Source organism: Arabidopsis lyrata (genome assembly GCF_000004255.2).
Source record: "Arabidopsis lyrata subsp. lyrata unplaced genomic scaffold ARALYscaffold_5, whole genome shotgun sequence".
Lineage (NCBI taxonomy): Eukaryota > Viridiplantae > Streptophyta > Magnoliopsida > Brassicales > Brassicaceae > Arabidopsis > Arabidopsis lyrata.
Genome location: NW_003302551.1, coordinates 3,570,189 through 3,589,148, shown reverse-complemented (window position 1 = coordinate 3,589,148; position 18,960 = coordinate 3,570,189). Strand labels below are relative to the sequence as shown.

The 18,960-nt window shown below is 35.8% G+C and overlaps 4 protein-coding genes across 4 annotated transcripts; 1 reads left to right on the top strand and 3 right to left on the bottom strand.

The window, feature by feature from the left end:
- Positions 1 to 93: 93 nt before the first annotated feature.
- LOC9313102 (prohibitin-4, mitochondrial) lies at positions 94 to 2,042 on the bottom strand. The gene is made up of 3 exons (XM_021026558.1): positions 1,657 to 2,042; positions 796 to 1,335; positions 94 to 388 (listed from the first exon to the last, which is right to left on the bottom strand). Exons 1-2 carry the CDS (start codon positions 1,966 to 1,968, stop codon positions 808 to 810), a joined length of 840 nt encoding a protein of 279 aa, XP_020882217.1. The 5' UTR covers positions 1,969 to 2,042; the 3' UTR covers positions 94 to 388; positions 796 to 807.
- A 299-nt stretch (positions 2,043 to 2,341) lies between these two features.
- On the top strand, positions 2,342 to 3,175 carry LOC9311438 (NAC domain-containing protein 104). The gene has a single exon (XM_002876987.2). The coding sequence runs from the start codon at positions 2,578 to 2,580 to the stop codon at positions 3,160 to 3,162; it is 585 nt and encodes a 194-aa protein (XP_002877033.1). The 5' UTR covers positions 2,342 to 2,577; the 3' UTR covers positions 3,163 to 3,175.
- A 3,598-nt stretch (positions 3,176 to 6,773) lies between these two features.
- On the bottom strand, positions 6,774 to 8,256 carry LOC9311437 (TLC domain-containing protein At5g14285). Its single transcript, XM_002875323.2, has one exon. The coding sequence runs from the start codon at positions 7,653 to 7,655 to the stop codon at positions 6,870 to 6,872; it is 786 nt and encodes a 261-aa protein (XP_002875369.2). The 5' UTR covers positions 7,656 to 8,256; the 3' UTR covers positions 6,774 to 6,869.
- A 664-nt stretch (positions 8,257 to 8,920) lies between these two features.
- On the bottom strand, positions 8,921 to 14,440 carry LOC9311436 (transcription factor GTE8). Its single transcript, XM_021024620.1, has 11 exons — positions 13,980 to 14,440; positions 12,366 to 13,663; positions 12,218 to 12,260; positions 12,048 to 12,110; positions 11,566 to 11,636; positions 11,416 to 11,488; positions 11,074 to 11,154; positions 10,874 to 10,983; positions 10,345 to 10,414; positions 10,071 to 10,213; positions 8,921 to 9,887 (listed from the first exon to the last, which is right to left on the bottom strand). The coding sequence occupies exons 2-11, from the start codon at positions 13,596 to 13,598 to the stop codon at positions 9,330 to 9,332; spliced, it is 2,445 nt and encodes an 814-aa protein (XP_020880279.1). The 5' UTR covers positions 13,599 to 13,663; positions 13,980 to 14,440; the 3' UTR covers positions 8,921 to 9,329.
- Positions 14,441 to 18,960: the final 4,520 nt, after the last annotated feature.

Below are 18,960 nucleotides of genomic sequence, written 5' to 3'. Positions count from 1 at the left end.
TTCAGAACTCCAATTGTTTTTCTAATTTCAACATTTACTTCAAAAAAACAAAGTTATCGAACATTCAACACGACAAGTTTGGAATAGTAGCAATGAGATGAAGATAATATGTGCCTTAATAACAGGTCTTGATGGAAGGTTGGTAGGAGCAAATTCCATGTTGGGGTTATTACCACAGAAAAATGATGTTAAAAAAAAAAAAGTCCACAAAACCCATTGAAGGAAGAGAAGCAACAATGTTTTAAAAAACAAACTGTGTACCTCAAGAGTCAGAACAGAAACTAGTAACTAGCATTTCTCAATTCCCATTGTTGTTCATCAGAAACAAAAGCCCATTGCCAAATTCACATCTCCATCTTTTTTTTTCACTTAAGCTCCTCTCTCCAACCTACAAATACAAAGAAGTACTCAGAAAAATCATGGAATGAAACTAGAAGATAAAGGTGAACATAAATACCAAAACCGAAACCGAACTTTATCGTCAAACCAAACAGTTTATACCAAACCATAACCACTCTTATTTCAAAAGAAATACACTCATTCAACATTATAACTTTCATTTCAAATATATTCCAGAAGTATATTCAATTTTGTTTACAAAAAAAAACAAATTGAACCAGACAAATTCCACTTTTATGTTCTGCATAAATATCTCAAAAACGAAAAACTGAATTCCCGGCCCTGCTATAAGATGATAATACTCTCAATGCATCAGACTCAAACCCCTGTGGGGTTCCAGTCCAAAATCTATTTTCTTTCAGTATTCAGGAGTAAAAGAGTTTAAAAGAGCCATACCAATGTTATAGCTCAACGACCAGGGTTCAGATTAAAGAGCATGCTTTGTCCACCAGGTAAGTAAGCCACGTTCGGAGACCTAGCCAGAGTAGCTGCAACCTCCCTTGAAGCTTCAATCCTCCTAAGCTCAATTAGTCCCATTCCTGCTTTAGCTGTTGCATCTGAAATCAACTGAGCAGCTTCACTCTCACCTTCCGCTCTTATAACCGCAGCTCTCCTCTCTTGATCAGCTTTCATCACCACAAACTTTGACCTTTCAGCTTCCTGCTGAGCCACTTGCTTCGCCTCAACTGCCCTCGAGAACTCAGCACCGTATGATAAGTGAGTAATAGCTATGTCGTCGAGCTCAATGCCGAATTCCCTGGCACGCTTGATAAGAGCATCACGAACAAGTGCTGATACTTGAGGACGCTCAGTGAGGAGCTGATCAGCATTGAAAGTAGCAACCACAGCTTTCAATACCTCATTTCCAATTGAGGGAAGAACCTTCTCATCGTATTCTAGACCCAATGTTTGGTAAATCTTCGGGAGACGCGAAACCTTCACAATGAAATAACCACAACAACTTATTAAATCCCTCAAAAAATCGAAGGCAGCATAGATATACTTACTCTCAGACATTTCCATAACTCGAATTCAAAATGATTTAACAATGTTCATCACCAAAAAAGCTTCTATTATAAGAGTAACATTCATCGAAGAAACCATATTACACATACGGATTATCCTAAACCCTAGATCTTCTATCGAGAAGAAAGCAAATTACGCACAAGATAATCCTAAACCCTAGATCATGTAATCATCCAATTTCTACGAAATCAAACACAGAATCGACAAATTGATTGCTCAAAATAGAATTACCTCAGGGCGAAAGAGAACACGAAGGGTGAGATTAACCATCTGAAGATCCTTAGTACCAGATTTGGAGGAGAAAGTGTGAGGTTTCGTACGAATATCGTAGATGTGAGGTGTCTGGAGATACGGGATCAAGAAATGAGTCCCTTCGCCGACAGTCTGATCCAACACTCCCCTGAATCGATCGAACAACACAGCTCTCTCGCCACCATCAACCGTGTAGAGCGACGAGTTCAGTGCCGTCGCCGCCACACCTAAACCAAACGCCGCCTTCGCCAAGTTCGTCAGGAGCGAAATCGCTGCTTGTTGACTTCCCATTTTTTTTTTTTTTTTGACCTCACAAAAATGCTTCCAAGGAGAGAGATTTAGGGGTTTGTTTAGGGTTTATGAAATGATTTTAGAACTTGGAAGAGAGGGTTTTTTTTTTAATTATTGCCGACAATTATAGGATATGGGCTTGTTTAAAGCCCATTAGTGTTATAGACTAACGCGGCCCAATATTAATAAATGGCCTCGTAAAAACGGAAATATAGTGGAAGTAAATTGAATTTTGGAGAAACGAAATAATGAGTGTCGCTTGCTTAGGACAATTTCCTTATTTAATTTTTGGAAATATTCTACCGTTACAATAAGAAATAGAAAAATATCTCTCTTTTTTAGGAAATGACTTTTGTCAACAAAAAAAAAAAAGGAAATAACTTGTTAGTTTTCCTAGTTCGTAGTCTGAGTCATTCTAGGATTACATTAAGAACTAATCTATAAATACAAGCTCAAGAGAACAAGTTTTAGTCATCCGAATCACTACAAGCAAAGTTTCTTTTTATTAGAATTCTAGTTTCAGTCATTCTGATTCACGACTTCTTCTTTTCTTGTTTTCAATCACAGTTCCAATTTTTCATCTTTCTTGTTTGTTTGTTTTTGCTGAGAATGGAGCCAATATACAGACCTTTGCCTATAGGATTCAAGTTTCGTCCAACAAGGTTTGAGATGGCAAATAATTTTTTGAAGAAAAAAGCTTTAGGACAGGCAATAATAGCTCGTAGGGTACCTGAAGAGTGTCATGATATCTTCTCAAGACATCCTCGTGATTTGCCTGGTTATCCAAGAGAAGAGCATTGGTATTATTTTTGCAGGAAACGTAACAACCAAGTTACTTGTAACCTATGGACACCAATAGGAGAAGAAACCAATGTGTTATATCCAAAGAATCGGCAACTAGTAGTTGCTACGAGACGTCGATTTACTCTCGTGGAGAAAGATGAAGAAGAAGAATATGATTGGTTCCTGGATGAAATCAGCCTCCGACAAACAGTTTCATTTTCTGATTGGGTTTTCTGCCATATCAAGGGCAAGAAGATTAAACCCGAATTTGATTATTTGCCAATAAACGAATCTGAGTCCGAATCTGAATCGGAAGACGAAGAAAGTGTTGATAACAACCCTGCAGAGATTTTGGATCTTCTTAGAGAGCAAGACGAAAATGTTCTTCCTCCACCTCCTCCTTCACCTTAATTACATTCTGTCTTTATTTGTTGTAGAAATTAAGAAGAAACGTTCTGTCTTCTTTTGTTGTTTTGTCTTTAAAACTGATTTTTCTATACAAGCAGTGGAAAATATTGAATATGTGTGAAAATGTTGTTGTATACAATAAAGTCTATATAAGACCATCTCCAATGTATTTCTCTATTTTTGCCTCTAAAATAGAGGAATTATATAATAGAGGTGGGTTTTACTCCAATGTATTCCTCTATTTTTTCTTCTATAAATTTTAACTCTATTATAGAGGAATAATATAGAGGAAACAATAGAGATCCTCTATAGTCTATATATAGAGCAAAAAATAGAGATTTCTATTTTAGAGGTGAAAATAGAGATCTCTATTTTAGATGTGAAAATAGAGGTGGGTTGGAGTGAATTTTACTCTATAATAGAGTATAGAGAAAAAAATAGAGGTGGGTTGGAGATGCTCTAAAAGCAATAAGCCCTCGGACTTTGGACAACAAAAGTAGTTAAGAAAAAACAAAACGATGACTGAATAGTAAGTAGCAACAAGAATAGATTCTCTCGACAAGTAAAAACGACTGCTGATTTGATTTGTCTCGGTCTATCTTGGGCTATTTGATGTGCTCTGCTTTTCCTAGCTCAGGAGTCCAAAAAACTGTAGGGCTATCAGACATATCAAACCAGTCCGACCACTCTTGCTGGTTCATCAAATGATGGTGCTGAGGATAGAAGATATAAGAGAGTTCAAATGGAGACGGATAAGGAATAATCTGCTGCGGTTGCTGATACTCGAATCGACAAGACCGCTCTTCTAATGCTCCTTTTGCAGGTACAGTTGCAGCGCCTTCTTCTTTCTTCTCCTTTTCAATCTCTTCTTCCTCTGCTTCCAGAATCCAGATAGATCTTATACAGAGCATGACCAGTGGCGGAGCTAGAATTTTAGTTTATAAGGGTCATATATAATTAATTAATTTTTATTTAATTATATATTAATATTAAATTATTTATTTTAAACTAAATAAAATATCTCTAAAAACAATTTTGGAAAAAAATAGAATATGTCTAAAAAATTAATATTTACCACGATTTTAAAGATTTGTAGCTATATATTAGAAAAAACATAAAACAAAAAATAGAAAATGAATTAATGCTAAAAAAAATTAACATGTGAGGGGTCAAATTAAGAAAATTGATTGATGGCATGGGAATTATGGAAAAATTAAACAAAAATATCCATAAATCATAAATGTTATGGGGGTCAATTGACCCCCTCCCTCTTCACTACCTCCGCCACTGAGCATGACCGATATACACACACCAACCAGAACAGTCTTAATAACTTGGAACCCAAGTAAGTAAAACATATATGAAGTGTACACACCAGACCACTAATAATTAAAAACAATAATTTTATAGAAAATGTCATCGAAATAATTTAATTAATATGACTAAATTAAGTTCCAAAAAACCCTCTCTTATAATTTATGTATTGTGGCTTGTGGGTAACATAATTGGTAAAGTGAGAGATTAAAGGTTGTTATTTCTCATTAATCTGTAAATTGTGTTTACATTGAGTTTATATACAAGTATATATAAAGAAATGTATAAACAAGTATATACTATATACAAGTACCCTCCCTCAAGTCGAAGTCTGAATTCAAATCCGAACCTTTGATGAATCCATAAAGATCAGCAGAAATGGAATGAAGAATCTTGATTAAGGGCTGATACCATATCAGTTTCTCTCAGGTTGAGATCGAGAGAAAAACAAGTGGAGCTATTTAAAATGACAGTTCATTCTTTAATCATCACTCTTTATCTACTCCTTCGGGTTGTAAGGATATTGTAACATGCGCGAGGTCAGCCTCTCGTCGTCCCAAGCTGAATATCATTGTCAAACTCATTCTTCAAGCTACGTTTTATGAGATTTCGAAAGGAGTGTAACTCTAGACTTCATGGAGGAATCTCTAAAAGTGCCTCACTCATAACTCAACAGACCATTCCTCTCCACTTGGTCTGGCTTCATTCTATTCTTCATCTCTTATCTAGATTATCTGGAATCTTAAAGCATGCTTCTCTTGTGGTTGTTTAAATTTTACTCTATCTTACTTCTTCTCTTATTTAGATTACTCTCAACTATTTGCTCGAATATTGTAATCTTCAAATGAGGAAACGCAAACGATAAATATAATTAATTAAGCAGTTAGAAAAAAAAAAAAAAAAAAAAAAAAAAAAAAAAAAAAAAAAAAAAGAAAAGAGAGTGTTAATTAGTCTAGTTTTGGTTTGAGATTTGTATAAACTTCTAGAGGGGATGAATTCAACTCCTAATTTTCAGCATACATTATAAAATCCGATAATGTGGACCATGCATTTGTACATATGTTGTGGATACCATGGACATTTGTACTTTTGTAGAATTTATTAATGTCCGAGGCAATGATCTCTATATTTGATATAGTAAGTCACCCCAAGTTTGATATAGTCACTCATCCCAAGTTTTCTATGCTTTAGTGGTTGCGACAAACATTCTCACAATAACTTTCGTCTCAACTTCCGACCAACTCGCAATAATAATTGTACTTTAAATAAATATAAACCTTACTATATACTATCTGTTAATTATTTTGAATATTTATTTTTGGATCGACTTGAGCTATCATTGTTTTTGAAAATTTGTCTCGGATTTTCAAAATGCACACTTTACATTAAGAGTGCTCAATATGTTCAAACTTATGTGATATGAACCAAACAAAACAAAAAAAAAACGTTCGAAAACATCACTATGTTCTAAAGTAATTTAAATTAATTCAATTTTATATAAACGACCTAGAATTCAAACTAAACCGAAAATATTATAAATAAAAATTTAAGAACTCAAATATGAACCGAATAGAATTATAGCAACACACCAAACTGTCCATAATAGATTATGTTTTATTTTAAATATTACTTTTTATCAACTAAATTTTTTTGAAAAACCGAATAAACCAAACTAAAATTGTGGTTAGATTTTCAATGATAGCGCATTAGTGTTGATCATATAGCTCCAAATCCAGAGGTAATGGGATATGATTAATTCAGAGGTACTCCCTCCGTTTCACAAAGAGTGTCGTTTTAAGGTTTTAATCTCGTTTCACAAATAATGTCGTTTTGTGTTTTCAATGTAGTTTTAAAGACTAATTCTCTTTTTTAACCTCACTATTTTAGCTTATTAATTAGAGAGAGAGTATTATTTAGTGTATTAATAAGAGATAGAAAGAAATTTGTTTACGTTTCTTAATTTGTGTGAAAAATGATAATGATATTTTTTGTGAAACAGATAGAGTATTATTTTACGCTAAAATTAGAGAACAAATCTCATTATATTGTCTTGACAAAGTCAACCCAAGTTTAATACTATGCTATTATAGTTGTTTATAACAAAAATTCTCTACCTTTGGTTTTTCAACTTACGACGACCGACTCAATAATAACAATAAAAATATCAGAAATATTATAAAATATTCGAAAATACAAACATTGACTATACTATATGTTAATTTTTTTAAGATTATATTTTGGAACCTAATTAAGATATAATAATTGTTTTGTAAATTTGTCCCGGACTCTTTACATATATATACAAATCCAAATCCATGAACATAATTTATTCGGAGATATTAATTTACGCTCAAATTAGATAACAAATCTCGAATATGGAAAATTCAAATATTTTTCTATTTAACTTTTTTGGTAAATTTGGAATACCTTTCCTGAAAAAACAGAACCCATAAATTCCAAATCCAAAGGATACTAACGGTAACGGCAGCAACAATAACAACGGTCCACGAAACCCAAACCCATCTGGGTATGACGTCATCAGCGCCTCCACTGACGTAAAACCACGTCATCTTAACGATAAGCAACGGCGCTATAACGCACCTGCAAACGCTATACGACGCGTAAAACGGCACCGTCACGAAACGGTGCAAACTCACCGCGAGAGGCGCGTCTTTACCACGCGCATCCGCTAGCGTCCACGTGTTCTGACACGCGCTGGTCGCTTCGGCGACGACGAGCAGCGCCAGCAGAGCGCAAGCGCCGTGAGCAACCATGTAACGGCACGTGAGGAAAACGAAGAGCACGGCGGCGTGATGAGCTGCGAAAAGTGAGTCTCCGCCGGCGGGAGAAGGAAACACGGCGAGGTGGACGAGATCAGCGAGGAAATAAGCGGAGCTGAAATCGAGAACAGAGTTTTGAGATCGGGTGTTGACGGAGGAGAATCCACGGTTAGGGTCGGAGAGTAAGGCGTTGGTGGCGAGTACGACGGCGGAGACACCGTGGAGGAGGGAGATTAAACAGCTGGAAGCTAAAGGACGAGTCTCTGGAGTCCATTTATTGAAAATGAATAAGTAACCGAGAAGATAAGCGAAGATGAAGATAGAGAAGAATAATGGAAGATCTTTGGAATAAGTAATTGGTTCCATTACTGATAAATAATAACTTGAAGCTTTTGAAGTCATCGATACATATATGTGTATATATAGAGAAGATGATTGATGGAGATGGTTGAGGTTTGTTTAGATAAACGAGGAAAGGGTTTGGTGAGGGAAACAAAACCTTAAGCGACGGCGTTTCCCAGGAGATGGTTTCAGTTTTTCGGTTTAGTTTGGTTGAGTTTTATTAGTGTTTTACAAAATCGGTTCCAAGTGTAGAACTAAATTTAGTTTTGATTCAGAGTGACTAGGCGTGGGCATTCGGATACTCGGATCGGATTTAGGTAAACCTCGATCGGGTCCAAGTCTTTTGAGTAGAGAAATTTAGGATCTAATATGGTAAATACAAAAAATCGGTTCGGTTTCGATTCGGGTCTAGAAGGTTAAGACCCAATAGGGTAAATACAAAAAATCGGTTTGGTTCCGGTTCTTTGGGTCTAGGAGTTTAGGACTCAATAGGGTATTTTACCGGTTCTAGGTTCGGTTCTTCTTTTTGGGTCGGTTTCGCCGTTTCGGTTCTGGTTTTCGGTTCCGGTTTTTCTGCCCATGCCTAGTTCGGACCAAGATTATAATAAAATTAATACTGTTAAAACTAATAAGATACTCCCTCCAATTTTAAATGATGTTTTAGAGAAAAAATTGTTTCATTTTAAGTGATGTTTATAACTTTATATGTAAAAATTAAATGTATTTAATATTTTTTTACCAATGATATTTTGCAGTAGATTTTTTTATTGGTTGAATAAGTTGTAGTTAATGACGTCTTTTTTTATGTAAAAGACCAAAATTAAATGAGATTTTTTTTTATTTCTTAATATTTATGCAAAAAACTTATTAAACATCAAAAATGAAACAAATAGAATATATTTTTCTATATATTTCCTCAAAATCGTAAATGTATAATGAATTTCAGTTAATTCGGTTTGATTGATTCAATTGATGTTATTCGGTATAGAAATTTATATACTGTTCTAATTATTATGTAATTCAGTTTTGGTATGGTTCCCATGACGAATTTTGGTCCGCTTTGTTTCTTTGTCCACTGTTTAACTTAAACACATTTCTATTTGGGAAGAAAAAAAAATCTATCATTCAAGCTGCTTACAAAATTTTGTAAAAATGTGATAATTATTGTATTCGCATTGTACTTATTTTAGTCACTAGTCAATTTTTTTTATGACAAAGTTCAATATTCAATAGTACTCACTCACATTTATTTATTTGGTTGTAATGAAAGTGGAAACCTCGCTCAAAGCTAGTTTACCAATGTCATTCGATGGCTGTGTCCAAAATCGGATAAAAATGTAAAGGTAGATTCTGCACAGAGAATCATTATCAAGAACAAATGTAAAAATAGATTCTTACACAAACAATGGTCTTTGACTCATTTTTTTTTCTCCTCTTTGTTTTTTTTTTTTTTTTTTTTTTTAATAATCATACACTAAGGGACTCTTCATGAAGTCTTGTGGCAAAAAGCTTCTAAGCGTTTGCTTCGTGTTTTACATAATTTAACAACCACACTGGCTTAAGAGAGATCCATTCCAAAACTCATTACACAATGAGCCAAAGATTGGACCTTCTCTTAAGAAGGGCTAAGACCTTCATTTCCTGCGTCTGTGTGTGTTCAGACGTACATGTGTATCTCCCCTGGCTATTGTTTTATATATAATACATGTATATATTTTATACATTTCTTTTGTATTAATCGATTTCACCTTCTTCCACGTCATTGGCTAGGTTTGGAACAGCGGGAGCCTCGGGTTCTTCTTCATCATCGTCTTGTTTCATGTACAGTCCGAGTTGCTCAAGAGGGTTACTACTTCCTTTGAGGTTGAAACTTCCAAATGCGTCTAAAGGTCTCTCGGGGCTGGTTTCATCGGGTTTTGGCACCACAGGAGCCTCGGGTTCTTCTTCATCATCGTCGTCTAGTTTCATGTACAGTCCGAGTTGCTCCAGAGGGTTACTTTCTCCGAGGTTGAAACTTCCAAGTGCGTCTAAAGGTCTCTCGGTGCTGGTTTCATCAGGTTTTGGAAGCGCATGAGCTTCGGGTTCTTCTTCATCATCATCTTGTTTCATGTACAGTCCGAGTTGCTCAAGTGGGTTACTTCCTCTGAGGTTGAAACTTCCAAGTGCGTCTAAAGGTTTCTCAGGGCTGGTTTCATCGGCTGAGCTTGGTAATTGCTCAGGTGCACTAGAACTCAGCATCTCTAGGTCCTCGAGAAACCGTGAGTTCTCATTGATCTCTACAGTTTTCTCCATCTGCAAGGAAATCAAAGACATAAAAAATATAAGAATCCAAGAAACAAACAACACAACTTTCATTGGTAGAAAATTTAAAATCATCAGAGAACATGCTCCATATTTTACACATGTTTATCTTCATGAGTGTTTTTAACGTTTGTGATACTGTAACGTAAGCTTAGTCATGTGTTTGCTATCTACCTTCAATAAAGCTTGGCGAGCGGCTTCTCTTTCGAGTTCTCTCTTCCGCTTAGCCTCAGCAGCAGCTTCTGCAGCGGCCTCTGCTTCAGCTTGGCGACGAGCATCTTCAGCAGCCTTTGCTTCAGCTTGTAGCCGCGCTTTCTCTGGCAACAAAAGAAGATTTTCAATTTAAAGAACATAAAAGTAAAACAAATTTCTTCTTGTAAGAATGATCCAGAGAAACAACAAAAATTTAATATATTGGGTTGTTATAATATATAAACAAGTAAACAACCTTTCTTCTTCTGCAATTCGAGTTCTTCTCTTTCTTTACGCAGCCTTTCCGGATCCCCCTTAATACCATTCTGCTCTCATGAGAGATCAAATTTAAGCCATATTAATTCCCAAAGGATCAAGAAGACTACTTCAAGGATAGTGTAGAGTATGTGATCCATGCATTCAATTCGGGATCAAATAATGCAAATGCGGACATTGCTTATGATTTCTATGTCTGTTCCACCATTATGCTCAGGTAACAATTCTGATAAAAAAAATTCTTAAACAAAAACTGAAATAAAAATTCTAAAAATTCTTATATCCTAATCTATATCTCCAAGTTTCTGTGAATATTTAGACTAAATCCAAATACTCTGCTACAAAACATAAAACCCTAAAGCTACTTCTATTCTTCCTGGCCTCCTATGGGTAATAAACGATTGCCAGTATTCAAACCAAACAATTATAACAGGAGTTCTAGCAAGAAGCGTAATCCAGTCACCACTTAAGGCAAATAAAGATGGGCTAAATTGAGGACAAGTACAGACCTGTGGAAGAGGTTTCTCGCGTGCTTTTAGAATGATATCTGCAAACCGGTTCTTCAACAGCGCAGCTCTATAGCGCTTCTCAGATGAAACCGGAGTCTCTAATATATTTCCTGAAGCATTAAAATGACAAAGTATTAGATTACTCACTTCATGGCTCAAATAGAGAAAAAGGGAAACTCTCTTTTTTCTCTATATCTCACCCTCATGTTGGATATCTGATTCATCCGAACTAGGCTTTTGCTGAGAACAAATATCCATCTGCTCCAACGCACCAGTAGATTCTGTAATGAATACACCAGTAATACAAACTGTAAATATGTATCCTGAGAAAATGCTTTAACAGTAATTTTGCATCCAACAGCGATAACCAACAACTGTTTTCTGTTAATTTCCCTACTGTAGCCAACTACAGATATTACAACCGCGTAAATCTTGGATAAATCTATCTAGGAAACTGAGAGTAGTGCAGTGGAACTAGGGTAGAGAGCTTATGAATGATCTTAAGATCATAATAAAGAATTTAACGGAGATAAAGTACTCACGACTTCCTCCGAAAAGATCATCAATTCTTGTATTTTCATCTCTTTGCGCCTCAGAATTTCCAGTTTCAGGCATCTGAAGGTTAACCAACTGCGTGGTTTAGATTCTTAAAAAATTACATGCCTTGCAAAGCTGACATTATAGATTTATACCTTGGAATAATCCTCTTGAACCATGGGTTTAGCATCATCAGACTGATCTTCCGAGCTACCAGAATCCGAATCTGAAAAGCAACACTCTATTAGGTAACACAGAATCTGTTACAATAACACAATGCTACAGAAACCTACGAAACCCTCTATATCATGAAAACAGGCTCCATCAATGAAATTGCCAGAATCAAATTTGACAAACTTTCAATCATGATTTCAATGATTGTATCAACAATGACATTTTGAGGAACCCACAACCACCATAGAATTTGATAAGATCTAGTAAAAAATATTGAATTCGATAGACAGGAAAAGATATATGGGCAAACAAAAAGCCATACAAAATTCATGATATGAACATAGGAGGGGCAATATATAAAGCTTCTCATATATATATATATATATGAGTCAGCGACATATTATAACATCCATAGAGACCTACGACAAGAAAATGTTATGAGAGTTGACGAATTGCAACTAACCACTGGAGCTCCTTGAGATAGGAGGTTCATTCCCACCGACATACTCATCAGCCAATTCATTTCCTAGAAAAAGAACACAGAAGAGCAAAAGTAAGACAACTGGTGAACACAGTGACCACTGACCAGTAATAAACCAGGAACATAATTTGCAAACAGAATTTGAGGTTCACCTCGTTGCAGTGACGAATTGCTTGGTCCTGATCCATTAATAAGCTGCAACAAAAGAAATTCGCTTCTTCTCAGTAAAGTTATCATTAAAATGTATTCCAGTGTTTGATCAAAAAAAAAATGTATTCCAGCAGGTGAGATGGTGATTACCTCTATTTCACATGGTTCAACATTCGACTGCTTTGTTTCTTTATTTTGTATATATTCATCTAGAAGGTTTCGCAGAGTGACCAGTACTTCATCACTGAGAACATCAATGTCTATCTCAATTTCGTCTTCTGCTATTTCCCCTCCATTTGAACTGTGTTTCTTCAAAAAGTCAATGATATGTGCAGGAAGTTCGTCGAGTAGTGATTCGAGTTGTCTGCCTAATCTATGCCTCTCCTCTGCTGTCATAAGTGGCTTCACGGGTTCTGGAACACTCTCTCTAACGGGTGAAGCCATCTTTCTCTTCTTAGCCGGAGGGACAGATATAGCAGCTTTCCTTTCATCATTGGGCTCCAATGTTATTGCAGGCAACGTTTGCATGCTACAAGCTGGTAATTTCTTTTCGATAGTTTTCCACCGCGCTTCAAATAATTTACTAAGGATATCCCCCATAATGTGAACATCATGTCCTGGAGGGTTATATGTCATTGCATTGGTAAATGTAAGCCTCACATCAGCAGCAAACTCATGTGGGCTTGAGTATACACCAGATGCTAAGTTCTTCTTTACTGTCCCCAAGTCCATGGGATGTTTGATAATAGTGAGATAGTCAGGTATGTTCAGTTTCACTACATCAACTGGCGCCTGAAAAACCCACGAATGCGGATGAGACCACAGTTTTTTCAGTAGCGTGTCACATTGCTTCATCAGTGTAATGTTAGTAGTGCTAGTCATAGACTCTTTTGAAGACTCAAACTTCCCCGAGGTACCACGATTCCATCCACGAGAACTCCCAGTCTGATGCCGAACTTTCTTCCCTGATCCCATAGCAAAATCAGATGGCTTCTTCGAATTGCTGACTCGAGATGATAGCTTTTGAGCAGTGCTAAAACCCACCCTATCACTAGTAGACGACACAGCAGCAGGGTTCATCCTCTGCAACTCAGCATTCCTAAGAACTATCTTTGTCTGCTCCAGCTCCAGCTTGAGCCGATAAATCAAATCCTTCCTCTCAGATTGTGACATGTTATACAAGGAAATGACTTGCCTCTGAACACCATAAGGATCTTCATCATTAGAATTCAACATAATACACTTTCGTGCAGGAGTGCTTGAATTCTCAGACGCAGTGACCTCAGTATCAATCTGTGCAGAGCTCCCAGAGCCCTCTGATTCATCAGGCGCTTCAAAAGTATTCCGATAATACCCTCCCGGGAACGCAGCACTTTCAACCATCGTTTTAACAAGAATTACCCACAGATATAATTCTCACTATCTTCTACAACTCATTTGCAAGACACCTGAATCATATATAAATTCACTTAATCAACAGAAACTAATACCATCCCCCTCAAAAACCACTAAGACGATTCTTTTCCCTATTTCGACAGATAACAAGTTCAAAACATTTTCCACAGGGACAAGAAACTTGTTATTACACAAGAACCCAGATCTAAACAATGTTCGATGCTCATAAAAATGAAACCTTTAGCTGTCCAATTTCGTTCCAAAACTCAAACCCTAGCCTGATGCCAAATTCCAAACGAAACTCTGTTTTTTCTAAACTAATCATACGAATTGAGAAAAACCAACAAATCAAAGTAGATAGAATTTTACCATTTGAATCTCCTAAAGCTGAATTCTTCACAAACCAAAATTCAACCTCCTCCACATAAATTAGCTTCAAATCAGACAACACGGAGCTTGAAATCACAAATCTTTAGATACGAGCTCACCAGAAGAGATGCGATCAACGGAAGAATTATTCCAGAGAAATTCACAGAAACCCTAGAATAAAAATCGCCCCCAATTTCGGAATCTCCAAAGATCCGTGAAGCAATCCACAAACACGGCACAAAGTAGAAGATTTGACCAACCAAAGCCCTTGAATCTGGAAATTGACTACGAAATCCAAACCTAAGACTCTCGTGATTCGATCGAAGGACAAGTCTTAAAAGATCAGAGCTTTTCGCGTGAGAAAAAAAAAAGCTGGAGATAAAAACGAAGTCGAAGACGAGAGAGAGAGAAAAAAAAGTTTTCTTACACTAATTTGTTTATGTTTTTAAAGTACACCGACAAGAGCCTACCTCTGATTTTTGATCGGACGGTTTATATTGATTGTAGAACTAGCCGCCAGATCTATATCTAACGGTCAATGTGATCTTGTCTGCGCGGATTTAACGAGTTAATTAACATACGTGTCCTACGTGGCAATATTTTAACGGTAGAAAATTAACTTGTGACGTTTATTGGACAGTGATCGTTGACATTTTTGATTGGTCATGTGAGTTTGCGTGTAGATTTATTACACTCTAGAAGCTTGGTGAGTTCACTAGCTAGACGAAAAACGACATGAAGTCTGTAGTGGAATAGCAAAACGACATTTATGATTCGTTTCTTCAGATGTGCCGTTGAACTGTGTGCCGTTTATTGATTGTGTTAGACAAGAGTGTTTTTTTTTCTTCTAGAAAGTCCGTCCCTCTGTGTTGTTTTGCTTGAGTTTAATAATACGAGAAATTCCTAAACTATATAGAGATTAATAATGGAAATAGATCAAAAGTCAAAAATGGTGTTCACTGTTCACAATTTGACACGAAGCGTTTTAGAAAAGGGGCTTTCTAGAAGAATTCGACCCAATACACGCAAGTAAACAAACCAAATGGATGGGCTAAGCCCATATTTATTTTATTACAAATAAGACCAATTTAATATAAGTACCATAAACACACATCTTCTGGTGGGCCTTTTTTTTTTTCTTTCTTTCTCTACTTTTCTCTTTAATTCTCCGTTTGGTTTGATTTTAGTTGATTCGGTTAGTAAAACTTTAATCGAAACTAGTTCAGTTCAATTTGTGTTTAATTTGGTTTGAATTCAATATGTGTTGATTCGGCACAATTTATGTTTTGTTCGATTTGGAATTAAGTAGGGAAAATGTTTGCCAGCTACACGAAAGAGACGCCATCACATAGTCACACATGCAGACTTTAAAAATGTTTCGTTAGCTACACGAAGTATTGACATTACATACGGACATCCCTGAACTAACATAAGTCATGTTGCAAACACCATAACCATCCAATTCCAGTGATTTGGTTGCCGGAATCCGGCATTAACCGGCGTTGACCAAAAATAATTTTTTTAAAAAAAAAATTTTAATAAAAAAATTAAAACAATTATTACATAATTTTACTTAAAAATATAACAAAATATACCAAAGTTTTTTTTTTTTTTTTTTTCGTCAAATCAAATATATTAATATCAAAAAGTGTTTACAAGATACATAAAACCATCCATTACAACCGATATACGCAAATACAGGAAATTGAAACAATTTCGATGAAGAGTGGAAGTAACCCTGCTATTAATTAGTCTTATAGGCAACAAATTACACATGTGTAATCTGTTAAGTCCCCCTTCACACACTTTTAACTGGCTATCAGCTTGCTGCTGAAACTCCAAAATGCCATTGGCATTATTTTTAAGTAGGAAATATAAATCTAATGTTGTTGGAGATGATTCTATATCTTGTTGTCTTCTTGAAATCGATATACTTGATGAATCCGACAAATATTTGCCATGTTCTTTGGGAAGTTTCAATTGTCTTCTCACCCATTGATCTTGCCATAAAGAGTGTTTCCAATGCCACCACGAAGTAGTTTCAAGTATTTCTAACAGAGTAAAAACTTGATAATATACAAACAAGAGTCTGTGAATCTTACTAGAATAGGCAATGTAAAAGCACCCGGAATCCACTTGTGAACAGAACAAATAAACCAAAACCCAATCCGAAAATTCAAGTGGGCATTTGAGTGATGTCGAGACTTCATCTGTTTTTAAAAAGAAAACAAATTCTTCTTCGGAATCGTCGTATTGAAGTCCGACATCGACAAAGTGTAAAGTCAGCACATCCGGCCATCTCCTGATAGGATCTTTCACAAGGCAACTATGATTAGAGTAATACATAAGAATTCGAATATACGCCCTACTTTCCACATTAATGGATTTAGATTCCATCAAAAAAACTTGTCTATTCTTAAGAATGAATGGAGACATCGCAGATCGATTATAGGCAAAACGAGGCATCCATAATTTCATCTCAATATCGCAATCGTATTTTCCTGGATCCCAAATCCAAAATTGATCTCCCTTTCTCAAATTGGAGGGCTCCAAATTAGAGACACAACCTCTTTGATGTTGAAAGCGACACGTTCCGAAGATGAAACGACAGAAACCGTTCGAAGACGGAAAGAAACCGACACCAGGTACTTTGGACTGTGACCAGATTAGGGTCGGAATAATCCTCTCCCAAAGGAAGAGAAGGAGAACGCGAGAGTGGAACGAATTTATCAAACTCATCGTTTGATTATGAACCCTCTGTTCCCAATAGCCATTAAGCGAAAAAATAGAAACCGGTCTCAGATCTATCATTCTCTCCAAGAGTGATGATGTATGTGTGTTATGACACACGATCTATACTGGGATGATGATAATCTCGAGATCGGAGAATGGATTAGTGTTGACGAATGAGGAAGACGATGATGTGAGATCCGCTAATCCCAATATTATTGATTTAATCTATGTAGTAAGGAAGAAATTAAGAGAAGGAAACAACCGACCGACGCCAGAGAGGCCGGCGCCGGCCGGAGACGGTGGAAGAGCGGAGAGGTTTGGTTGAAGCGACGCCTTGGGGGAATATCGCCTATGGTATCGCCCAGAGAGCAGTTGAGAGCCAACTAAAAACAAGAATTTTATATACCAAAGTTAAATATAACAAAATATACCACAAAAAAATTACAACAAAATTTTGGTATATATTTTTGTAATATAACTAAATATACCACAAAATAGTCCAGAAATTTTATTTTGTCTTATATTTATTTATAAAATTTTGGTAATATAACAAAATTCACTTCTTTTTTTTTGAAAATCATTTTTTGTGGTATTCAACATCGAACAACCGAGAAGGAAAAAAAAATATTTTATGGTAAAAATATTTGATGGTAAAAATATTTGATGAGGTCACAGGTATGACCGTATGAGCTTTTTACTTAAAGACTAGGGTTTTATGCAAAAAAACCTTCCAACTCGTCATTTTTGCAACTTTACACTTTAATTCTGAAAAATGCAGATTAATCCTACGAAGTCTAAAATAATACGCAATCTAACATTTATTCGCTACCGTAAAGTTCGTTCAAGTTCGTAAAATTTTGACAAATAATATGTCAAATCGAAGTCTTCGCGATGAGGAGTTCAACTCTACATTTAGAATTTTAATAAACGAATGTACGTGACCCGAAAAACGTTTATAAGATACGTATAAGGGTTTTATTGAGTATTATTTTGGATTTCGTATGATTAATCTGCATTTTTCAGAGTTGAAGAGTAAAGTTGCAAAAATAGACGAATTGGAGGATTCACAAAACCCTAAAGTCTACAACTTCAAGTACGTAACCAATCTTATTATCAAACAAAAACTCTAACATATTTGTCTTCCATTCATCTTATAAATATTATTCCAACTCATTTACCGCCTGTAAACTAGTCTTCTTAGCAACCATAAGTTTTTTAAAAAAAACATAAACATTGTCAATTTCCATATTCCCACCATCACAACACAAGCATAATAGGACCATGACTTAAACTAGTGTGTTGGGCACTAATTACTAGCTATATACCTAAAATAGTATCCACAAAACATTTATCACCAGACTCATCATTTTACCACACTGTAGATTACTTTTCTGTTATATATTCAAAAACTCTATGAATCAAGACCATTTTGAGATTAATACCAAATATACCCGGCCGCCACTATAAATATTTATTTCTGTACCTATCCAATATTGATAAAAATTAGGGTGTGACTGGTAAAAAGTGGAAGAAATGAGATGAAAAATAAAAGAAGAAAAGAAAAGCAAAAAGTAGAAGAATTTTTTCTCTCATATATTTGAAGTGGGATGAATTCTACCTTTTCACGTTGCTTTTTGAAGAATTGGGAAGAAAATAAAATCAACTGCTTTTCATCTGACTGGTTACATTTAAGTACAACACAGAAGAATTCTTTTTCTTCTCATTATTTTTCTTCTATGAAAGATTACCAGTAGGACCCTTAGTCTTCAGTGCATAAGTCATATCACTCGATACCAAATGTTATTACGTAGATGCCGATGGGATCGAAAAGAACTTCTTTTCTTTGTTAGGAATCACTTAAACAATCTAATAGATCTGTTTAATCAGATTTACACGACGTTGACACAACTCGTCACTGACCAATTCCTAATCTATCCAATCTCACAAACACTGCAACAGCTATGCTGGACACTCTGATCACTCACCAAGAAGCTGGACACTCTGATCACTCACCAAGAACCCTAACAGCTTCTAGCCAAGAACTTGTGATTCACAGAGATGATAAAAGACGGCCAACCTAAGCCTAATGTAACACCCCGCTTCCACTATTATTTATTGGATCATTTTATATCATTACATACAGCCCATAAAAGCCCATTTTATTTAACACCAAGCGACAAGGGTTTCATTATATGTGTTGGTTGTACAATATATATTGGTGTTTGTATCTCTCTCTTCCACGAGCCGT

Coding starts and splice junctions, on each gene's coding strand:
- LOC9313102 (XM_021026558.1), bottom strand. CDS start 1,968: ATGGGAAGTCAACAAGCAGCGATTTCGCTCCTGACGAACTTGGCGAAG. Junction 1,336..1,656: donor GTGTTCTCTTTCGCCCTGAG/GTAATTCTATTT, acceptor TTCATTGTGAAG/GTTTCGCGTCTCCCGAAGAT.
- LOC9311437 (XM_002875323.2), bottom strand. CDS start 7,655: ATGACTTCAAAAGCTTCAAGTTATTATTTATCAGTAATGGAACCAATT.
- LOC9311436 (XM_021024620.1), bottom strand. CDS start 13,598: ATGGTTGAAAGTGCTGCGTTCCCGGGAGGGTATTATCGGAATACTTTT. Junction 11,155..11,415: donor TGATCTTTTCGGAGGAAGTC/GTGAGTACTTTA, acceptor TATTCATTACAG/AATCTACTGGTGCGTTGGAG. Junction 9,888..10,070: donor CTCGCCAAGCTTTATTGAAG/GTAGATAGCAAA, acceptor ATTTCCTTGCAG/ATGGAGAAAACTGTAGAGAT.
- LOC9311438 (XM_002876987.2), top strand. CDS start 2,578: ATGGAGCCAATATACAGACCTTTGCCTATAGGATTCAAGTTTCGTCCA.